This window comes from Carcharhinus amblyrhynchos, chromosome 19 (genome assembly GCF_965287045.1).
Source record: "Carcharhinus amblyrhynchos chromosome 19, sCarAmb.v2.hapA, whole genome shotgun sequence".
NCBI lineage: Eukaryota > Metazoa > Chordata > Chondrichthyes > Carcharhiniformes > Carcharhinidae > Carcharhinus > Carcharhinus amblyrhynchos.
The window spans coordinates 9,923,789-9,937,330 of NC_137342.1; the positions used below are offsets into that span (position 1 = coordinate 9,923,789).

General features: G+C 45.3%; 1 protein-coding gene across 4 annotated transcripts in view; it reads right to left on the minus strand.

Annotated features, from left to right (window-relative positions):
- Nucleotides 1-13,542, minus strand: part of LOC145355302 (phosphatidylinositol 3-kinase C2 domain-containing subunit gamma-like) — a 232,168-nt gene that overhangs the window by 54,604 nt on the left and 164,022 nt on the right. For all 4 annotated transcript variants that reach the window (XM_080207240.1, XM_080207237.1, XM_080207238.1 and 1 more), the window contains 3 exons: nucleotides 12,663-12,755; nucleotides 7,440-7,569; nucleotides 2,501-2,637 (listed from right to left, as the gene is read on the minus strand). In XM_080207240.1, coding sequence (XP_080063366.1) covers nucleotides 2,501-2,637; nucleotides 7,440-7,569; nucleotides 12,663-12,755 — 360 coding nt within the window. The remainder of the gene's footprint in view (nucleotides 1-2,500; nucleotides 2,638-7,439; nucleotides 7,570-12,662; nucleotides 12,756-13,542) is intronic.

Consider the following 13,542-nt stretch of genomic DNA (forward strand, 5'->3'; position numbering starts at 1 on the left):
GATGGTCTAGTTAGGGACACATGGTCAGTACAGGCTTGGAGGGCCAAAGGGCCTGTTCCTATGCTGTATTGTTCTTTGTTCTGCCAAGTCAGACAATATCCTGACCTGGAACTATATTAACGTTCCTTCGCTGTCACCTAGTATACACTGTGGAACTCCCTCCCTAACAGCGCAGTGGGTGTACCTATATCACATGGACTGCAGCAGGTTCAAGAAAACAGATCACCAGCATCATTTTCTCAAGGGCAATGGGTAAAAAATGTTGGCCTTACCCTCTCACCCCATCAATAAATAAAACATTCTAATAAATCCACAGAAGATTATCAGGCAAAATGTCCAAGAATATTCTTCTATTCCTGACACCCTGACCGTCAGTGTAACCTGATGCCCTTTGCTGACAGAATTCTGCACCTGGCCACAAAATCTCAATAACAACACCACTTCCATTCATATAGCACCTTTAAACATCCCAAGGTGCTTCACAGAAGCAATATTAGGCTGTGTTTGTCACGGAACTGCATGCAGCGACATTTGGATAGGTGACCTATCTTAGTCAGAGAGGTAAGATTCACAGAGGACATAAGGGATAAGATAGATGGAGATGAGTGAAGAGGTTGAGGGAGGAATTCTGAAGATTATGTACTGGTCAACTGAAAGCACAGCTGCAAGGAAAATTGGGGTAAAGTTCTCAGGTGATTAATGACTTTTTAAGCTTAGTTACTGTTGTTGTGTAGGCGAATGGGGCAGCGAGTCCCCACAAATAACAATGAGGTAACCAATTAGTTAACACGAGAGCAAAACACGAATGGATCAGAGTTCTTAATGGTTATTCATTAGTGTCACAAGTAGTCTTACATTAACACTGCAATGAAGTTACTGTGAATATCCCCGTGTTGCCGCACTCTGGTGCCTGTTCGGGTACACTGAGGGAGAATTTAGCATGGCCAATGCACCTAACCAGCATGTCTTTCAGACTGCGGGAGGGGACCAGAGAAAACCCGTGCAGACACGGGGAGGATGTGCAGACAAGTTGGGAATCGAACCCGGGTCCCTGGTGCTGTGAGGCAGCAGTACTAACCACTGTGTCGCCCCAATCAGTTCCAACCGGTTAACACGAGGGCAGAACACCCTGTACGGATCTGGGTTCTGACCAAGGGCCATCGACCTCAGATTTTAAACTTCACTGATGCTGTTTGACTTGCAGAATGTTTTCAGCGTTCTCTGATCAGTCAGCACTCTCTGGTGTTGTTGGTTGAGAGACAAGTGTTAGCTAGGATAGCTGTTGCTCTTTGAATAGATTTGGAGGATCTTTAGCATGTTCCTGAATCAACAAGCAGTTGCTTAAAGCCACACACTGGAGTCAGGCAGTCAACCAAATATTTAACCAGCTACCTTCAGAAATCACTGTTTTTCTTAACAGTCTGTTTCTCGAATCCAAAGGTAGCTGATTGAGAAGAGATTGGATATTAGAACTCTCCTTATTATTGCAGCCCTAAGCCTAAAGCACCAGATCCCCGTGGAGAGAGCTGGAATGATAAGTTTACTCTGTGGCTGGAGAAGTTTATTCAATCTTGAAACTTAGCTGAGACTTATTAATTCTAAACCTGCATTTAGTTCTTCCCTCCATTGAACGTATTCAATGGAAGGGGCTAGATATAGCACTTGGGGTGAATAGGATCAAAGGTTAGGGGGAGAAAGCAGGATGGCTGTATGACCATCCATGGTTCTAATGAATGGTGGAGCAGGTTCGAAGGGCCAAATGGCCTCTTCCTTCTAACTTTCTAGGTTTCCAATCCAAGTCAAAGAATTTATGACAGTGGCATGAGCAAATTCTCAGCATCTTAAAGATCCAACTCATGAATGCCCTCCATTTGCTTTGTTGAAATGAAAATACGGTAGATTCTGTGAAAGCATCGTCATAATTTGTAGCCATTTTTGTTTCCATGCAAACTCTCTAGAACACAACAGTGTTCTTTTGAAGGTAGAAATGATAGGTTCAAAGCAAGATCTGCTTTCATATATTCCAAGTTCCCTTCAATATAGCACAGATGGTGACAGAAAGGAAAATAAAGGCAGGGCAGTGTAAACAATATTAACTAGCCAGAGATGAATGTGATGAGCTCCCGAGGTTCTGGTTATGTAACAGGAGCATCAGTTTAATAAGTTTATTTATTAGTCACAAGCAGGCTTACATTAACACTGCAATGGGGTTACTGTGAAATTCCCCTCGTTGCCACACTCCGACGCCTGTTCGGTCAATGCACCAAACCAGCACGTCTTTCGGACTATGGGAGGAAACCGGAGCACCTGGAGGAAACCCACACTGACACAGGGAGAACGTGCAAACTCCGCACAGACAGTGACCCCAGGCCAGGTTTGAACCCGGGTCCCCGGTGCTATGAGGCAGCAGTGCCAACCACTGTGCCATCAGTACTTATTGGGAAGATGTGCACATCGTCCAATATCTTCCACATGAAACAAACCTCTAATTACAACTCACATTTTTGTGTAGCTCCTCCGTGGGGTTGTGTTCCTGGAACCATTTTAAAAGCGTGTCTTCCTTGAGTGGCCCAATAATACCATGTTTCATATGGATCTTGGCGAGTGTGGTTGCACCAGGGACCATCTCCACCAGCCCTGCAAGAAGTCCAATAGCTTGAGTGTAGCAGACAAAGAGGTTGCAGACATGCTGAATTCTTTCTATCTACATTAAGTGCATCACTGACATACCCATGCAACAACAGCCAATACAAGTGCTGAGTTTACTTCTCAATTTAAGCATGATCCTCAGTAAGTCGCACATGAAAGATCTTACTTAATACTTTATTTATTATCGTCGGAAGTAGGTTTGCATTAACACTGCAAGGAAATTACTGTAAAAATCCCCTAGCCGTCACACTCTGGCACCAGTTCGGGTACATTGAGGGAGAATTTAGCATGGCCAATGCACTTAACCAGCGCGTCTTTCAGACTGTGGGAGGAAACCAGAGCACCCGGAGGAAACCCAGGCAGACATGGGGAGAACGTGCAGACCCTGCCGGGAATCGAATCTGGGTCACGGTGCTAACCACTGTGCCGCCCCAGTGAATTTATTTCACGATTTAAGCATGGCACTCAGTAAGTTGCACGTAACAGTATTTATTTCATTTTATATAATTGCAGTTGAACGTGATCATTTGCTATCATAGAATCCTAGTATGGAGATTGTCGAAAGGTAGAAAAGAAAGGGCTACTATAAAATTACCAGACTCTGCTAGGGGTTCAACTTAGATGTAGAATGCACTTTATCAATGGGGAGCAAGTTTGTTAGTATTTATAATCAGATGTTTTAGATTTAAAGTTACATATACAATATATAAAATATAAAGTATATGTCATATAATAGTCCAGACATATAAATGTATCTTCTATAGATTTTTTTTAAGTTAAACAAAGAAACTTAGATGCACAGTGACAGAATGCTCTTTGATTCTAGACATATGTTAGATACATTCCTTTAAAGTATCCAACAGTTGGAATTACAAGGCCATAAAGGAGACTAATTGCCTCACCAGACACCTTATCAGAAACAACTGATCCAAGACTGAGTTTTAATGAAGCTGCCTTCACAGTTTCTAATCAAAACAGAGTCAGAGAGATATTAGTGTCTTAACTAACGGAAGAGTTATGGTAGGGACTTAATGGGAACTGACAAGAATTAATGGTAACATGATACCCGTTGAAATTGTAGGTAGTGATAAAAGGCTGTCATTGAATTGATGAAGCAATATAATAAATGTGTTTCATTATACTGGCAATAAACAAACTTAGTAAGAAGTCTCACAACACCAGGTTAAAGTCCAACAGGTTTATTTGGTAGCAAAAGCCACTAGCTTTCAGAGCGCTGCTCCTTTGTTAGGTGAGTGGGAGTTCTGTAGACAAACAGGGCATATAAAGACACAAAACTCAATTTACAGAGTAATGATTGGAATGCGAGTCTTTACAGCTAATCAAATCTTAAAGGTACAGAGAATGTGAGTGGAGAGAGCATTAAGCACTGGTTAAAGAGATGTGTATTGTCTCCAGACAGGACAGTTCGTGAGATTTTGCAAGTCCAGGCAAGTCATGGGGGTTACAGATAGTGAGACATGAACTCAAAGATCCCGGTTGAGACCGTCCTCATGTGTGCGGAACTTGGCTATCAGTCTCTGCTCAGCACTCTGTGCTGTCGTGTATCGTGAAGGCCGCCTTGGAGAACGGTTATCCGTAGATCAGTGGCCGAACGGCCATGATTGCTGAAGTGTTCCCCAACAGGAAGAGAACAGTCTTGCCTGGTGATTGTCGAGCTGTGTTCATTCATCCATTGTCGTAGCGTCTGCATGGTCTCCCCGATGTACCATGCCTTGGGACATCCTTTCATGCAACGTATCAGGTAGACAACGTTGGCCGAGTTGCAAGAGTATGTACTGTGTACCTGGTGATGGCGTTCTCACGTGAGATGACGGCATCCGTGTCGATGATCCATCACGTCTTGCAGAGGTTGCTGTGGCAGGGTTGTGTGATATCATGGTCACTGTTCTCCTGAAGGTTGAGTAATTTACTACAGACAATGGTCTGTTTGAGATTGTGCGGTTGTTTGAAGGCAAGAAGTGGGGGTGTGGGGATGGTCTTGGCGAGATGTTCATCAATGAGGTGTTGAAGACTCTGGAGAAGATATTGTAGCTTCTCCGCTCAGGAGAAGTACTAGACGACGAAGGGTACGCTGTCCACCATGTCCCATGTTTGTTTTCTGAGGTGGTCGGTGTGGTTTTTCGCTGTGGTGCATCTGAACTGTCGATCGATGAGTTGATCACTATATCTGCTCTTATGAGGGCATCTTTCAGCGTCTGGAGGTGTCTGTTGTGATCCTCCTCATCTGAGCAGATCCTGTGTTTACGGAGGGCTTGTCCGTAGGGGATGGCTTCTTTAACGTGTTTAGGGTGGAAGCTGGAGAAGTGGAATATTGTGAGGTTATCTGTGGGCTTGCGGTACAGTGAGGTGCTGAGATTTTTGTGTCCAAGAATGCAACTGATTCTAGAGAATAGTCCATGGTGAGTCTGATGGTGGGATGGATCTTGTTGATGTCATCATATAGTTCTTTCAGTGATTGTTCACCATGAGTCCAAACGAAGTTCCCACCATCAGACTCACCATGGACTACTTTTCAGAACCAGTTGCATTCTTGGACACATGCACTCACTGTACCGCAAGCCCATGGATAACCTCATGATGCTCCACTTCTCCAGCTTCCGCCCTAAACACGTTAAAGAAGCCATCCCCTACGGACAAGCCCTCCGTATACACAGGATCTACTCAGATGAGGAGGCTTGTAACAGACACCTTCAGACGCTGAAAGATGCCCTCGTAAGAGCAGAATATGGCACTCGACTCATCGATCGACAGTTCGGACACACCATAGTGAAAAACCGCACCGGCCTCCTCAGAAGACAAACATGGGACACGGTGAACAGAGTATTCTTCGTCGTCCAGTACTTCCCCGGAGCGGAGAAGCTACGACATGTTTTCTGGAGCCTTCAACATGTCATTGTTGAAGACAAACATCTCACCAAGGCCATCCCCACACTCCCACTTCTTGCCTTCAAACAACCGCGCAGCCTCAAACAGACCATTGTCTGCAGCAAACTACCCAGCCTTCAGGAGAACAGAGACCACGACACCACACAAGCCTGCCATAGCAACCTCTGCAAGATGTGTCAGATCATCAGCACGGATGCCATCATCTCACGTGAGAACACCATCCATCAGGTACACGGTACATACTCTTGCAACTCGGCCAATGTTGTCTACCTGATACACTGCAGGAAAGGATGTCCTGAGGCATGGTACATTGGGGAGACCTTGCAGATGCTACAACAACAGATGAATGAACACTGCTCAACATTCACCAGGCAAGACTGTTCTCTTCCTGTTGGGGAATACTTCAGCGGACACGGCATTAGCCTCTGATCTTCAGCTAAGTGTTCTCCAAGGCGGCCTTCATGACACATGACAGTGCAGAATCCCTGAGCAGAGACTGATAGCCAAGTTCTGCACACATGAGAACAGCCTCAACCAGGATCTTGGGCTCATGTCACACTACCTGTAACCCCCATGACTTGCCCGGACTTGCAAAATCTCACTAACTGTCCTGTCTGGTGACAATGCACATCCCTTTAACCTGTGTTTAACACTCTCACCACTCACATTATCTGTACCTTTAAGGCTTGATTAGCTGTAAAGACTCACATTAAAGACTCATTATTCTGTAAATTAAGTTGAACAGAACTCCCACTCACCTGAAAAAGGAGCAGTGCTCCGAAAGCTAGTGGCGTTTGCTACCAAATAGACCTGTTGGACTTTAGCGAGGTGTTGTGAGACTTCTTACTGTGTTTACCTCAGTCCAACGCCAGCATCTACACATAATAAACAAACTTATCAGGGCTACAATTGGGGAATATCCTGAAGGCGAGCTGAGTTGACCACATCCCTTAGAGATTCAGTTAACTTCACTGACAAGGACCATAAAATACTAATGGCATTTGTAGGCCCCCTTTATCAATTAAAGGATGTCCATGTAATATTGTTTTAGTGAAGATGCTTTGTGAGGCTGCTATCAAAATAGAGACATGATGTCTAAGAGACTAGAGGTCAGGCTTAGGAATGATATATTGTGGTATCCTATGAGGTAGCTTGATCTCATAGATCAGGGTGGTTCAGGATTTTTTCTGTTGGATCAATACATAAAGTGTGTCATTTGTGAGGCTTTTGATTGGATAGTGTCCAACTGACTGTGAGCTGCAGAACTGTATAAACCAGGATGATTTTCTTTGTCCGGTGGAGTGGTGTCTGTGAAACACTGTGTCAAGAACATCCCCCCTTGCTAGCAAGTAAAATAAAGACAATCTGTCAGTTAGGTATCTTGTGTTAATGTGTGTTTGTGTTGAAGTCAAACTCGGAAGTCAAGATTTTGACAAGACGCCGGCGTTGGACTGGGGTGGGCACGGTAAGTCGTCTCACAACACCAGTTTAAAGTCCAATAGGTTTATTTGATATCACAAGCGCTGCTCCCTCATCAGGCGAGTGGAGAGTTGGGTTCACAAACTGGGCATATATAAACACAGACTCAATAGCAAGATAACGATTGGAATGCAAGTCGTAGAATCATGGAGTGCAGAAGAGGCCCATCGGGCCTACTTCAAGCTGTTAACACATACAGAGTGGTTATTTGTTGAGTTTTTCCTGTTTAGGTGTGACGTTGGAGGTGCTGACGTGAAATCCCTGTTCTAATTATGCAAAGAGTGATCAAATATGGTAAACAGCTCAATTCAAGCCTTCACGCTACATTGTTGGGGCAGAACTATGAACTGCCTACTGAAGGGTTAAAACTCGAATAAGGAAGACAACACGATGGTGGCACAGACCTCTCCCCCTTCCTGTGGATATGCACCGATATACAATCATGCTCATGTTCAGCCTCTCCTGGCACCATATCCTGTCCATCACTTTCACCATCTGTAAAACAAGCATGTCCTGTCGAAGGTCGTCTCCTGACTGGAAAGAGGAAAAGATCAAAACCAGTTAGTGTGGGAAATCCAGTCAGAAGATAATGGATTCCCCCAGGGGCACTGCTCCTGGGGTGGTTGGAGTGTACACGGCTCATTAATGATGAAGAGTAGGTGTGAAATTTACAGGAAGTGTCTGCTAGCGACTGAATCTTTACAGCTTGTAGCAGCAAGTCACTGGGAATACTGTTCCGTGGCAGCAGAGGTATTATTAACAGAAGTGAGACTGGGAAAATGTTACAGGACTCAAGTGCAACAATAACAGGAAATGCATGCTATCACAGCAGACAAGAAGTGTGCACAAACACTAGACTTTTAATCATAGAATTGCTACATTGCATAAGGAGGCCAGGTGGACTGCAGAATTTATAATGAAAATATCTTTTGAAAAAAAGGACAGAATATTGAACTTTAAAACATACATCACATTCTGCCTGTACAACTGTTCTAAAAACCCTCTGGCCATGATTAATGTTTTATTTGAAGATTATACCCATAGCCCTGACTCCCTCTATTTTTTTTTAAGCTTATTTTTTGTTGTCACAAGTAGGCTTGTGACAATTGTTATTGTGACATTAACACTGCAACGAAGTGAAAAGTTTCAAGTCGCCATACTCCAGGGCCTGTTCGGGTACACCGAGGGAGAATTTAGCACGGCCAATGCACATAACCTGCACGCCTTTTGGGCTTTGGGAGGAAACTGGAGCACCTGGAGGAAACCCACGCAGACACGGGGAGAATGTGCAGACTCTGCTCAGATAGTGACCGGGAATCGAACCTGGCGCTGTGAGGTAGCACTGCTAACCGCTGTGCTACCCGTGCACAACGAACTGGGGGATTAACTTTTAAAGACAATATTTGTCTGTGTGGGTTTCCTCCGGGTGCGCTGGTTTCCTCCCACAGTCCAAAGATGTGCGGGTTAGGTTGATTGGCCATGCTAAAATTGCACCTTAGTGTCCTGAGATGCATAGGTTAGAGAGATTAATGGGTAAAATATGTGGGGATATAGGAGTAGGCCCTGGGTGGGATTGTGGTCAGTGCAGACTCAATGGGCCAAATGGCCTCTTTCTGTACTGTAGGATTTCTACGAGGCTGACATTAATACTGCAATATTTCGAGTTGTATTTGCTTTCGGAGTATGACAGAATACTAAAATGGATGTTTCAAGGGAAGCAACTTTATAGTTGCAGGAAACTATCTTTGGGCTTCTCTTTGTTTCAGGGACCCTTATGCATATGGGCCTTGGTCATTGGAATCAACCTTTGACTAAAGCGAAGCAAGAACCGGAATTTCAGTCTTCACGTGAAACCTAATGTCTGCTGAATGCTCAATTATCGGAATTCGTAAAATCTAATATAACTTCAAAATAAGATTAAAGTAAAACATTTATATTTCTCTCTACAAGGCTTCCAGACATAAGCTGAATTAACCCTTGGCCCTCTACACTGGAACATGGGAAGTTGTAAACCAGGATAGACTAAGATTCACATAACTTGTGTGAAAAGAGACCGAGTCGTCGAGGATTGTATTCGCTGGAGTTCAAGAGGATGAGCGGTGGTGGGGAGTGGATCTCATTGTTAGCTATAAAATTATAACAGGGCTAGAAAGGAGAGATGCAGGAACCATGTTCCAGATGGTGGAGGTGTCCAGAACCAAGGCTCACAGTCTGAGGATGTAGGATAGAGTCTGCACATTCTCCCTGTGTCTGCATGGGTTTCTCTGGGTGCTCCAGATTCCTCCCAAAGTCAAAGATGTGCAGGTTAGATGCATTGGACAGATATGAGGAGAAAACTCTTCATCCAGAGAGTGCCCAGCCTGGGGAATTTGCTGCTACAGAATGTAATCGAGACCAAAATATAGGCGGGATTCTCCGGTCTCCCAGCCGCATGTTTCCCACTGGCAGGAGGTGGCCTGTTGTTTGCTAGCGGTGGGATTCTCTGGTCTCATCGCTGTCAATGGGAATTTCCACTGATGTCACCCCATGTCAGCAGGAAACGGATGGGATCGGAGCATCCCGCTGGCGTGAACGGCCGAAAAACCCTGGCCTCAGTCTTTTCAAGAAGCAGTTAGATATAGCACTTGGGGCGAAGGGGATCAAAGGATGGGGGGAAGGCGAGATCAGGCTATTGAGTTGAATGATCAGACATGATCATAGTGAATAGCGTAGCAGATTCAAAGAGGCTGATGTTATCCATGTTTCCTATGCTTTCTACCATCTGAATTGTACACAATTCGACAATACATTTAACAATCTTTCAAAAACCGAAACAAAAAAAATATGAAATAGTTTGTATGCTATTTACATCCTAGGAGCTGATCTTAACTACTGTGTCATATATATCTGCTCTCGCTCAGCGCTGTGCCAAGAAATAAAAACAGTACTAGCCACATTCGTGGGCATTTGACACATACAGATTGGAACAGGAGCCATCATTTTAGAGATAAATGCAAATTTATTCACTGGATGTCTTTTGTCATTTTTACAGTCTGCACTTAGAGGCTATATTCACTGATCTAAAGGATTATTACAGTAACATCATGTTATTGAATGAGCTTTCCCAACATCTGTGCAAGAGCATAGATTGCACTGCTACCTATTCTCTTCTAATCAACGATGAGTGTAGCAATTAATTCTCGCCATTTACATTCAGGACATGAAAAGAGATTGGAGCACAGTATAAAATGAAATCTGTCGTAGCTCTATAAATAGCCTCTTCAGATTATCTCTCCACGCTGTTCCAGTGCTGCCCTCCTATTCACAAATTTGATTCCAGTAGCAACTCTTCTATTTCTTCTGTTTCCTGCAATGTCCCATTCCCACACATTTCCCTCTGTTCTCCTTTCTCCCCTTATTACTCTTTTACCACAATCCTTTAATCTTTCCTTCACTCTCTTCCCAGGCTTCCTCCTTCCCTATTTCCTAGCCGTTCCCTCACTTTGTTCCAATCACTCACTGCAAAAGTGCAATTTCAGAGACTTCATTAAGGATCGGAAAGGGATCTATTTAATTTATCCCTCAAGATCGGCAATGCGTTTGCAGCTACTTCTCAATTATCTCTGCCCAGGAGAACTCCTCCCGCTGGGGTGATTCCCCACTCTGAGCCCCGACTGGCCATCCAGGCCAGGCAATCCTCATTCTGCTATGTTGGCCTCAATCGCCACACTCAACCTTTCCCCCCCCCCGAGCCTTATCCTCCCCCCATGCCTCTTCCATCGCCCAATTCCAATCCCTTTCCAACACCTTGGCGGGAAACGTCAGGGGCAGTCATTTTGCAGGCTTCCCAACGGGCACCATGGCCTCTACACGTCTCCAAGGCGAAGATTTTTGACATAATCAGCTCAGCTCCGGAAATCAACATGAAACTGATTATCATATGATGATGAATCTACTCTCTGAGTCAGCTAGCATCTTCCCACTGCCGGGAGCGGGGAAGTCTACTGGGCTTTACTACTACTTCCTATTAATGGGGACTAACAACCCAACTTGGCTGGAAGGGAGGCCAGTGAGGCTCCCAGGAGGTCAGTGGTAAGGATTGGGGTGCACCTAAGTCAGTGCCAACCTGGCACCTTGGCACTGCCCATGAGGCATTGGGCAGTGCCAAGGTGTGGTGCTGGGGAGGGGCAGGGCCTATTGGGGGACGCGATCAGTGGGGGAGGGGACTCGCACTACCATTCTTCCAGAGGATCTGTGGGGGAGGGAGGGAGGGAGTGAGGGCGATCGGGGCTAGCTATCTGCGTGGGAGCGGGGGTGGGGGTGGTCCGGGGTTGCCAGGATGGTCATCAGGGATGGGGGTGGGGGGAGATCAGGACTGTTAGGGGGAGGAGGTGGACCAGGAGATTGGGGCTGGTGGGAGTGCGGGGTCAGGAGGGAAAGAAAGGGGCTGGTCCTTGGAAGTTCCGGAGACCAGCAATCAGTGGGTGGATGGGGTCCGCAGGCCAGCGGTAGGGATTGTGGGGCTGGCCAGTGATATGGAGGCCGGTAATGGGTCGGGGGGGGGGGGTGGGGTTACTGCGCATACGCTGATCTCCACTCTGACAGATCGGCGCACGTGCAGTAGCCCACTCAGTGCTATGCTGCCGGCCTCTCGGGTGGAAAGAGGCCCTGCTCCCAGATTTCCACAGTGAATCCCGCTATGACATTTGCGATATATAGGGTGTCAGAGATTCATTCTGGAAATCATGCTTAAAAAACAAACAAATGGGAATTACTCCCATTTTCCCACACGTTGGGAACTTCTACAGGAGACTCCCTGCTCTTATCTTCTCCCAATTCTCCAACCTTTCCCTCACCATTCCAATCCTCCAACCGTCTCTCATTCTTTTCCAGTATTTATTTCCTTCAATCTGTTCAGTTGTTTTTCGCCAGTTGCATTGGTCTTTGGGTGTTTTAAGCTTAATGTTATCTCCCTGGATACCATACTGCATTTGCCATTTTTTGTCACAACAATACTTTTTCAGCGATTGAACCAATTGATGTGATTTCAGCGACTTGTTCTTCAATATTAAACAACAGGATTGACCTTTTCAGGGATATCTACTCTCAGAACTCCAAAATCTATTTCAGAATGTGTTCGATTTTGATACTCCAACAATTTGATTGTGTAAAATACAATTCACGCAATTTACCAATAAGAAACCAATCACCAGAGAGGGATAGTTACAATTGTATAAACCGTCATCAGTCAGTCAATGTTAGAATAGAACAGAATCCCTACAGTGCAGAACGAGGCCCTTTGGCCCATCGAGCCTGTGCTGACAACAATCCCAGCCAGGCCATATCCCCATAAGCCCGTACACATTTACCCTGTTAGTCCCTCTGACACAAAGGGTTAATTTAGCACGGCCAATCATCCTGACCCGCACATCTTCGGACTTTGGGAGGAAACCGGAGCACCCGGAGGAAACCCATGTAGACACAGGGAGAACGTGCAAACTCCACACAGACGGTGACCCGAGCCTGGAATCGAACCTGGGTCCCTGGCGCTGTGACGCAGCAGTGCTAACCACCGTGCCAGCATGCTGTTGAAATGGGTTTTTTTGCAAGTGTCACAATGAAGTTTCCCTGAATCATTCAAGCCCTACCTTGTATATCACGTTGATATTTTTGCCCAAAGGGTCTGCGTTGATGAAGGCAATCTTCAAAGGAACAGCATTTGAGGTGAAATATGAACATGCCTATTCGCAAAGAGAAAGATGTAGAAACATAAACATCATCGCAAAGATTTATATTTGAACAACATTTGAATCAGATACAGATAGTGAGATGTTCAACTTGATTGTTTTAGCAAAACAGCCAACAAAACCGATTCACTGAATAATATTCTTTTGTTCATCTGATTTAGTTCAAGTTTCTTTCCTAGCCTTAACACATAATTTAGTAGCTGGCACATCTGTTCACTACTGAGGCACTGTGGCTTTGTAAGAGGTTCCTCCTTTTCAGGTAGGAAGTTAAATGGAGTCCCTGTCTTTCTGTTTATATATATATGGAAACTATCCCACGGGAAGGGGCAGGGAGTTCTCCGGACTGACCTGGCCAACATGAATCCCGCAGCTCCTTCTCCAGAAATGGACTGGCTGGTCATTTATCCCATTCCCATTTGTGGAATCAGGCTCTTCATAAATTGTTTGCCATGTTTGACTGAAAAAACACCCAATGATGATGGGTGGAATTTTCCATTCTGGTGACTAAGTGTGGTGCGGGTGGGATGAGTGATTCGATTCCCATTGGGGGTGCTGGGTGGGATTTATCCTGGGCCTCCGCACCTCCCTCTGCGACTGGATCCTGAACTTCCTAACCCACAGACCACAATCAGTAAGGACAGGCAACAACATTCCTCCATGATCATCCTCAACACCGGTGCCCCACAAGGCTGTGTTCTCAGCCCCCTACTATTCTCCTTCTAGACCTATGACTGTGTGGCCAAGTCCCCCTCCCATTTGATTTTCAAGTTTGCTGACAACT